Here is a 9,560-nt window from a genome sequence, read left to right as displayed (position 1 = left end):
TCATCATCAACAAAATCAACATTTGACACAAGCCTTGCATGCACAAATGCAAAATGATCCTCGTTTAATGGCCGCCTTAGAACAGAACTCAGATGAAGGTTCAGACGGCTCCGATTCAGAAGAAATCGATTTGACTTCTGGCTCATGTATAGATTTTTCAAATAAACACCAAACTGTAGTGGTGGGTTCAGCGGCATCGTCGTCAAGTCCAACGCTACATGCCCAGCAGCAGCAGCAACAACAACAATTACAACAAGCACAAATGGTGGCCACCAATGGAGTGCATTGAAATTCTGTCATTCTTTTTTCTTTCTTTATAATAATCCAATTTGAAAATGCAATAAACAAATTAATCGTAACACTTAGTATTTTCATATCAGATTGTCATTAAGGTTGCAGATATTTGCGAGATCCAAATATTTAATAATTTTATCGGGCAAGCTTTTGAGAAGTTCGCTATTTAATATCAGCAAATTTTAAAAATATCGAATAAAAGTTTTACGTTTAATCTCATTCTTAACAAGTTTGAAGATTAACATGTTTGAAAAATATTAGAATCAGTTTAAAATTTCATATAGCACGCATATAACACTTTGTACAACTATAAGTTATATCGGTCCATAACTGGTCCACTTTTGAAAAGCACTTGATCGTAAACATCTAAGTAAATTAAAGATTACAATGATATCGAGATAAAATATCATATCTCTTAGCTGAATATAAATTTACGAATAACTCACTACTTAATTATGATATCGTGATAAAATTCTACAAGAACATGTTTTGTATATACAAATCAATCTACAACACTTTTTTCAGATCGGTTGATTAGTTGTTTAATATTTTAAAAGTTATAAATTGTAAATTTCTATAAAAATTCGACGTGTTTAAGCCAAAGTATACATACATTTTTTTTTGAGTGCAGTCGAATATGTTACTTACTATTTACAGTGTGCTGTTAAACAGCTTCAAAAATCATGTTAAATTCCTACGTTTTTATACAACTGTTTAGTTTTAATAGTGAGCTGCTATAAGTCAGCTGTTTTTTGTTTTGATTTTTTTAAGAAACATTTTAACAAAACATAAACAAGAAACTGCAATTAGTTGTGCTGCAGATAATTGTATTCGATTTAGTTTTAAATAGTTCTTTGTTTATAAAACATCCAATAAAATGTTAATAAAACTTTTAATATTATTTTTAATTATAAATAAAATTACAAATGCTGAAAAATATCCGGTTGTAATGTGGCATGGCATGGGTAAGAAAAAAATGTTTTTAAATGATAACTTTATTACATATATCTATTATTTTACCATTACTTTTAAGGAGACACTTGTTGTTTTCCCTTTAGTTTGGGTTCCATTAAAAAGCTTTTACAATCAGAGCTTAATAATACTTATGTTAAATCATTGCAAATTGGTGGCAATGTAGTAATGGATTATGAAAGTGGATTTTTTATACATCCCAATACGCAAGTTGAATATGCCTGTCAGGAACTGGCCAAAGATGAAAAACTTAAAAGGGGTTATAATGCCATAGGTTTCAGCCAGGGAGGACAGTTTTTGTAAGTATTTTTATAAAAAATATTAAACAAATATTTAATACATATGTTTATTCATTTGAAGACGCGCTCTGGCTCAACGTTGTCCCTTGCCACCCATGAAAGTACTTATAACTATGGGTGGTCAGCATCAAGGGGTATTTGGTTTACCTAAATGTCCTTCTCTTAAATCAAAAACGTGTGAGTATATACGCAGGCTGTTAAATACAGCTGCATATGATACTTGGACTCAATTGGAATTGGTGCAGGCCACGTATTGGCACGATCCTCTTGATGAGGAAAAATATAAAGCACGTAGTACATTTTTGGCAGACATTAATAATGAGGTATTTGTTAATGGTTTATATGCGGATAATTTAAATAAATTAGAAAAGTAAGTAGAAATAAAAATAAACTATTTAATTTTACTAAAATATCTTGTTGTTACGATTTGATTGTTAATATAAATGAACAATATTGGTGAAGCCAATCAAAATTTAAGTAAAATGTTAATTTCTTTACATTTTGAAAATATTAACAAAATAAGGCCTACATTTGAACCTTAATTTTCGAAATTTTGTAGGTTCGTAATGGTTAAATTTTTAAATGACACTATTGTTCAGCCTAAAGAATCGCAATGGTTTGAATTTTATAAACCAGGACAGGATAAAGAAATATTGCCCCTGAAAAAAAGTCCAGTATATGAACAGGTAATCTAATAAAATATATATTTTACTTTATTATATTTTAATTTTAAAATTCTTTATTATAGTTGGGTTTAAATCACATGGCCGTCAATCAAAAACTTATGTTTCTCGAGGCTGAAGGCGATCATTTGCAATTCAATAAAACATGGTTTTTAGAAAAAATTATACCTCTACTCAACCAAGATATTAATTAATTTGTAAATTTTATAAACATTTTTTATACTTCTTAATATCTCTCTATATTAATACCAAAAAACCTTATATAAATCTAATCTTTATATAACTTCAGTGCTTTCAATAATATTGACAATATTTTCCACAAAATCACTCATCAAATTATAGGTCTGCATATATAAAGCATCGCGGTATGGTTTCAGTTTGTGTACCCTTTTCTCTAAAACATATTGACGTTTTTCGGTATCATTTTGTAAAATTTTTAAAATATTTTCATTCTGCTCATTTAATTCTTCATTTTCCAATTGCTGTTTAGCCAGTTCTTCATTTAGAACTTGAAGACTAGTTTGGTAGAAAGACTCTTCTATTGTGCTCACTAAATCCACCCATTCTTCTATAACTGATGAAATTATACCTCTTATATACAGAAAACGTGTACGCTGTCTTTCGGGATTATTATAAATTTTAGTTTCCAAGTCGATACTATGCCCTTTCATGGATTCTAATATGCCTATAAGTTCATTGAACATTAAAGCTCGCGTTTCTGCTGGGTTCACTTTTAAAATGACATTTTTTAATGTTTTTACTTGTAAGTCCCATATATTTTCTCTGGGTCTCTTGGCACGTTTATAGAGATCTTTTAATAACTCCAAATCATGATATCTTTCACATTTAAAACCACAATTAAGTTGCTCAAATAATTCCATTTCATTTAAGGTACGTTGATATGGACATATATATTCACAAGGTTGCACATCTACGGCTAAAATACCTAAACCATCGGTTAATTCATTAACCATTTTTCTATTTGATTTTTCAATAACTCTTCTTTGTATTTCATTTACTTTTCTTTCGTATTCCGGCGGAACTGAACAAATCCCACTTAAACGCATTACAATGCCATCCAATTTACGACTGAAAAATGTGGGTTTTACATTTAAAACCCATTTACATTTTACGATATTTACTCGTCTCGGTTGAAATTTAACTAATATATCTTTTATTTCTCCGCTGCACAAACGAAATGGCATATTATCGAAAGCAAACTCATTGTCCCAGGCTTTTAAAAGTGCCGAATTTTTCTCATAGAATGAACGGTGGGACCATTCAAAAGTCAGCACTTTACGACCAATATTTTGTATAGAAAAAATCTTTTTGACTTCAGTTTCAAAAGGAAAACATGAAAATTGTGTAAATGTTTTAAAACTACGAGTACATCGTTTCTTGGCCACGAAAATGATTTGATCGTTTATTTTAAATGCATAATCCAAGAGCTCTAAATCTGTTTTTATGTTTTTTGGAATTTGACATTCTTCTAGAACGTCTTCAATAATAGTATCTGTAGAAATTTTACAAATTTCTTTAGACGACATTATTTGTATCTCAGAATTATGTTCCTTAACTTCCGAATTTAATATACTTTCACCTACAATTTGCAAATTATCAATATCGGGGTAATATTCTATAACATGCTCTATATCATTGCGAATTTCTTCTATGCGTTCTTCCAAATGTTTTGATTTCAACCAACTAGAGGGTTTTTTACAACCCTGATATTTAGCTTTACCTAGCAATTCCTCTTGCGCAACCTTTGGCAAACCACTAATTTCTAAAACAGGATTATATTGTCTCTCAGTTTGTGGTAAAGTTTCTTGTAGTTCTGCTAGATCACATTTTTCTTGTAATACAGAAGGTTGTCGGGCGCTTAAAAAAGTAGGGTTTAAACGCTGTGAATAATCCATTAAACGTTTTATGGTATGCTTATCTCGCTCGTCTACAGTGGCCAAACGATTATATAAAATATCAGATGGATTCTTTTTAGTTTGTTCATTAATCTTAAGAGACAATTTCTCCCTTTCTTTTAAAACTTCTTTCCAATATTTAAGACGTTTATCGTAACTATATTCGGATGAGGGTAATTGCAAACTTGAGCAGGTCGAAGAAGAAACCTCACAAATTCCCTTACGTTCATCGAATATATAGTCAATCATTTCATTGACCAAACGGGTGTTATGTTCCATTGAAATTGGATGATTTTCCGATAGCGAGGAAGTCATGGTGTATGCATTTAAATTGGACGTATCTGATATATCCAGCAGCGTTAGTCGTTGAGAATCTCTATTTTTTGACAAGTTTAAATTCATTTTTATTTATTTAAAATAAAATCTTTTAGTAAATATGAATATAAGTATGATGGGTAATTTGATTTTAACGTTGTGTTATAGGAATATGAAATATAAATTATAGTGTTGAATTATTAACACTTAAAATAAATTTTTTTTTAATTTTAAAATATTGTACAGTTTTATGATTTTGGATTGAAAAATTTCATTTCAGTTAGGTTGTATGAAGGACTGAATATAAGATTAAAAAATAAAAATAGATATGTATATATAAAATAAAATTCTTATAGAATATGAAGTAAACCATTGCGTTTTTGAAATAATATCAAAAATAATAACTTACTTTGCTTATACAGGGGTTTTTTTTATTTTATTACAAAAAAATATAATAATTTAGTTTTTTTATATTTATATTTATTTATATTCGCGCGACATTTTATTGATTTATATTATAAATATTTGTTAAATCACTTTTATTTAGCTAAAGTTTTATTTAATTTATTAACTTCTGTTCCTGTAATAATTTCACTTTTACACTAACGATATCGAGTCTTTTCTTTAAATTTGATTTTTAAGAATATTTTTAACTAAATGCTTTTGTAACCGAACGACACTAAGTAGGCGAAATTTTGTAACAAAAAAAGAAAAGGTGTATTTTAAATGACTGTGTGGACCAAAAGAAATTTATAAAAATTTGTAATTCAAATACTAATAAATTGATAATTTTATATAGATTATATGGATGCAAAAATTATGGAAACCATCTTCCTAAATGTGAGATTCTGACAGGGAAAACGTAAGTATGTAATAAAAATGTAAAATGATATTTAGCACTAACAGATTTCATATAAGAAATAATCTGTTATGAACAATTGAAATTTAAGGAAATTAAAATAAACATGAATGAAAAGAGTGGATTTTATGGATATTGCAAGAATTATGGAAATCATCTCCCTAAATGTGAAATTCTGACAGAGAAAAGTAAGCATGTATGTAATAAAAATGTAAAGTGATATTTAAACTAATAGATTTAGTTTCAATTCAAATTTAAGGAAAATAAAATAAAAATAAAAAAAAAATAAAAACAGAATGGAATATGTGAGTTTAAAATGAAATGCTTGCGAATAAAATGTTAAGTGAATGACATCGATATATGTATTTGAATAACTAAAACATTTCTGTTAATCTCCTTCATGCGTCAATATCTAAGTGTCTACTTTTTATATCAGTTTTCCGCTAATTTCTTTGAATTTGAAACAAAACTTCATATTACCCAAATGAAATACACCTTAAAGATTATTTTTCGTTGCCTTTTATGATAAAAACAAAAGTAAACACACGGAATTTTCACAATTTTCTAAAATTTTCACTACAACAAGAATGACACCGGTAAAAGCGCAAATAAGAACTGACAGTACATTAACAGAGTTGCTTAATGTAGGAATAACACAATAGAATGCAAACGAAGTTAAATGCTTTACATAAGTGGATATTAAAGAAAACTAACTAAATATGATTACATTCATACATACATACTTATGTATGTGCATATACGTATATGTATATGTATGTATATGACAGAAAATTAAATGTCTTTTTCCAAAAGACAAGAGACACAAATCTGGGTGGCTTACTTTTAATATAAAATATCTCCTATAATTCTTACAAATAGAAAATGACTTCATATTATCCATATAAAATACACATTAAAGAATATATTTCTTCATGTTTTATGAAATAAACAATAGTAAATATTCAAAATTTTAACATTTTCCAAATTTTTTCACTAAAACAAAAATAACACCGGTAAACGCGCGAATAAGAACTGACATTACATTTGACGTTAACAGAGTTGTATAATTTAGGAATTGCATTTAGTCTATGTGCATACATACATATGTAAATAAACATCAGATTAGAATAAAGGCAACAGATAAAAGCTTTGAAAAGTTTCTCAAAATATGTATGTAATTTATCCTATTAAATTGATTTTAAATAGATTTTATAGAGATTGCAAGAATTATCGAAATCAAATCACTAAGTTTGAGATTCTAACCGTAGAAACGTATGTACAAAAAATGTAAAGTGATATTTAACACTAACAGATTTCTTATAAGATGCAGTCTGTTATTAACAAATGAAATTTAAGGAAATTAAAATAAACATACAAGAAACTGTGTAAAATGTAAAGCTTATGAGTAAAATGTTATGTGAATGGCCTAGTTAACATTGAATTATTTGAATAACAGGTCTGTTATAATTAACATTTATGTTAAACTCTGATTTTTTCTTTTTCCACAGCTTCCATTTCTTACTCGAAAATCTTTGAACTACTTTTTAAAACATTTTTTCGCTAATTTTCTTGAATAAAAAACAAAACTACATATTACCCATATGAAATACACCTTAAAGATTATTTTTCGTTGCCTTTTATGATAAAAACAAGAGTAAACACACGTAATTTTTATAATTTTCTAAAATTTTCACTACAACAAGAATGACACCGGTAAACGCGCGAATAAGAACTGGCAGTACATTTGACAGTAATCGAGTTGTTTAATATAGGAACAACACAAAAGAGTGCAAAAAAAGTTAAAAGCTTTACAAAAATTGATTTTAGAAAGTTTTTAAAACTAACAATACAGTACCAAACTTAACAATAATAGAGAAATTGTATATTAAAAATTACATGTCGAAGCCCTTGCTCCGGAGGCTATCCATGTCATGAGAGTATATCTCAATTTATTAATTCTTTAATATTTATAAATTGTTTAAAAGCTTTTGTATTTAAAATTATTTTAAATTCAAATTCAACCACGACTCAAAAACTGGAAAACTTTTAAAAGGGAAGTGTCAAAACTAAGCTGTATAAAATTTAACAGAGCTGTTTTTTGTGGTAGTACATTTTTTTAGGGTTGTATTTTCAATGTTATTGTTCGCGTTACCAATTGTTGGGTATAACAAGCGTTGAATTTAAAAGTATAATTTAATTTAAACATTTTGAAGTTGAATATGCATATACATATCGTCATATAAAATCCAAAAAGCACTAAGTTACAAAAAAAAACCAAAATCGACTTTTTCATTAATTATGATGCACCGTATCAAAATACATGTTCCTGCTAAATTTTACACTCCTACAATTAAAATCAACGTCCCTATCAAATAAATTCTAAAATTACCTTAAAATTCTTGAAAATTTAAAAATTCTTTTAAATTTTTACTTCGAAACTGTGAAATGTTATAAGTTGGCATCGAATGAAACAAAAATGAAACTTTTAGCGAATCCTTGTAATTTAGAGATTATTTTATCAGTTTTAAGAATTTGTTCAAAGAAAAATTCAATTTCCTAAAATCTTTATGAAAAGAAAGAAAACTTATTTATGCCTTCCATGTTTCGGCCTATTTGACCAACAAAAACCGATTTGAATTTAATTAAAAGTAAGTTTTTAACTTAGGCCCTTTTGGGTTTTTAAGAGAAATCAAATTCTCAAGGGAGTAATTTTCATATCTCCGTAAGTAAAACAAAAACCCCAAATTTTTCTTCAAATAATAATTTGTCAATAAGAAATAAGCTTAACTTGAGAAAATGTTGAACATTTTTGGTTTATTTATCATTTTATACTTATTATTTTATACCTCTTTAATTCTAAAACAAATAAAACAACAAAATTGTAATTTTTCTTTCCATTAATAATATTTTATTTATAAAAAATCGTTTATATTATTTAATAAATAAATGATTATAAATACATGCCAGACAAAACGAAAACTTTGTAATATTTCTTTGAAATACTTTAAAAACAAATATTAGTAATAGTAGTAGTTGAATTATTATTATTATTCCTTTTTTAAGTAAAGTGCACTTGCTTTTTAAAACATTTATATGATGTTTATGCCAAAAAAATAATAATATATTCTATTTTCCATCTGTTAAAACAAAGAACCACAGTTGAGAAAAAAAAAAAATAGAAGAAAAAACTCAAAATATTAAAATAAAATATAAAGAAAACATAACAAAACGAAAAACTAACTTAACTAAATTATTAAATTATTTATTACAAATAAACTAAAATTGTATATTGCTTTAAACAACCAATAATTGTGTATTAAAAGGTAATTGTAAAAATAATTATTATATTTAGATAAATTCTACTTTTTCAATTCTACTTGGTAACGTTTAATAAATTTCTAATTCTATTTACGAGTTTAGTTAAAAAAGAAGTATTAAAGTATTAAAGATTTTGAAAGTTTTTTTTTTCTGTTTTGTTTAGAAACTATATAAAGATATGATTATAGAATGATGATTAGCTTGTTTGTTGTTACCGTAGTAATGTTCAGTATGATTAGATCATAATTTCGATTTGGGTTTAGCATTGCGAGCGAAGATAATTTCTGGATTTTTATCCGGCTTTTGAATTTCACGATAATTATTTACAATTTTCTTTGTCTCATCTTTGGGACATGATTGGAGATTACGAAAAACTTGAACCTAAAAGTAAATATAATAAAAATATAGTTAGTATTAACACAAACACGTAACATAGAATCAATATCTACAAGTTCAAATTTAAAATTTTTGAATAAAATGCAACTACTCACCTGTCCTTTTGAAACGTATATAGGTGTACGATATATAATCCAAGTAACACTCTCGAAATAGGGAGCAGTTGTTAGAGATCCTTTATATGTATAATAATGTTTGCTCAATTCCTGCAAACCCATCCACGACAGACAATCTGTATTTAGAGACCAAGAAAAAAGAAAGAATTTAGTAAATAAATCGTTTGTAAATTTTGTCACAAATCTATTACCTGAATCAACTGAAGCTGTGGTATGTATTTTTTGCACAATACGAATACCTTCGGTAATTTTCTTAAATTCCGGACAATCCTTTTCTCCACAAGCCTGTATGAAGAAAGCGGCAACAGCTAAACCATCTGGTTTATTTTTAGCTTCTGAGAAATCCTTATACTTGGCATTATAATGTACAGCATGAGCCTCCATTGAATATT

General features: G+C 27.3%; 4 protein-coding genes across 4 annotated transcripts in view; 2 read left to right on the top strand and 2 right to left on the bottom strand.

Moving 5' to 3' along the window:
• The window catches only part of LOC111674780 (homeobox protein OTX2-B), a 3,236-nt gene extending 2,877 nt beyond the window's left edge, over positions 1–359 (top strand). Inside the window, exon 2 of the mRNA XM_046947145.1 lies at positions 2–359. Coding sequence (XP_046803101.1) covers positions 2–289 — 288 coding nt within the window. The 3' untranslated portion in view covers positions 290–359. The remainder of the gene's footprint in view (position 1) is intronic.
• Positions 360–1,056: 697 nt separating this feature from the next.
• On the top strand, positions 1,057–2,478 carry LOC111674772 (palmitoyl-protein thioesterase 1). Its single transcript, XM_023435421.2, has 5 exons — positions 1,057–1,259; positions 1,328–1,565; positions 1,627–1,935; positions 2,125–2,251; positions 2,314–2,478. Exons 1-5 carry the CDS (start codon positions 1,172–1,174, stop codon positions 2,440–2,442), a joined length of 891 nt encoding a protein of 296 aa, XP_023291189.2. The 5' UTR covers positions 1,057–1,171; the 3' UTR covers positions 2,443–2,478.
• A 45-nt stretch (positions 2,479–2,523) lies between these two features.
• On the bottom strand, positions 2,524–4,656 carry LOC111674783. The gene has a single exon (XM_023435434.2). The coding sequence runs from the start codon at positions 4,564–4,566 to the stop codon at positions 2,524–2,526; it is 2,043 nt and encodes a 680-aa protein (XP_023291202.2). The 5' UTR covers positions 4,567–4,656.
• Positions 4,657–8,220: 3,564 nt separating this feature from the next.
• LOC111674792 (carbonic anhydrase 2) lies at positions 8,221–9,554 on the bottom strand. Its single transcript, XM_046946375.1, has 3 exons — positions 9,360–9,554; positions 9,148–9,284; positions 8,221–9,037 (listed from the first exon to the last, which is right to left on the bottom strand). Exons 1-3 carry the CDS (start codon positions 9,550–9,552, stop codon positions 8,897–8,899), a joined length of 471 nt encoding a protein of 156 aa, XP_046802331.1. The 5' UTR covers positions 9,553–9,554; the 3' UTR covers positions 8,221–8,896.
• Between the last annotated feature and the right edge of the window lie 6 nt (positions 9,555–9,560).

Source organism: Lucilia cuprina, chromosome 3 (genome assembly GCF_022045245.1).
Source record: "Lucilia cuprina isolate Lc7/37 chromosome 3, ASM2204524v1, whole genome shotgun sequence".
Lineage (NCBI taxonomy): Eukaryota > Metazoa > Arthropoda > Insecta > Diptera > Calliphoridae > Lucilia > Lucilia cuprina.
The sequence above is the reverse complement of the archived record's forward strand: the minus strand, read 5'-3'. Positions and strand labels throughout refer to the sequence as shown.

Excerpts from the sequence above, each read along its gene's own strand:
- LOC111674792 (XM_046946375.1), bottom strand. The coding sequence starts at position 9,552 with ATGGAGGCTCATGCTGTACATTATAATGCCAAGTATAAGGATTTCTCA. Across the intron at positions 9,285-9,359 it reads CACAGCTTCAGTTGATTCAG|ATTGTCTGTCGTGGATGGGT; the intron begins GTAATAGATTTG and ends CTCTAAATACAG. Across the intron at positions 9,038-9,147 it reads TATACGTTTCAAAAGGACAG|GTTCAAGTTTTTCGTAATCT; the intron begins GTGAGTAGTTGC and ends ATTTACTTTTAG.
- LOC111674783 (XM_023435434.2), bottom strand. The coding sequence starts at position 4,566 with ATGAATTTAAACTTGTCAAAAAATAGAGATTCTCAACGACTAACGCTG.
- LOC111674772 (XM_023435421.2), top strand. The coding sequence starts at position 1,172 with ATGTTAATAAAACTTTTAATATTATTTTTAATTATAAATAAAATTACA. Across the intron at positions 1,260-1,327 it reads TGTAATGTGGCATGGCATGG|GAGACACTTGTTGTTTTCCC; the intron begins GTAAGAAAAAAA and ends ATTACTTTTAAG. Across the intron at positions 1,936-2,124 it reads AATTTAAATAAATTAGAAAA|GTTCGTAATGGTTAAATTTT; the intron begins GTAAGTAGAAAT and ends GAAATTTTGTAG.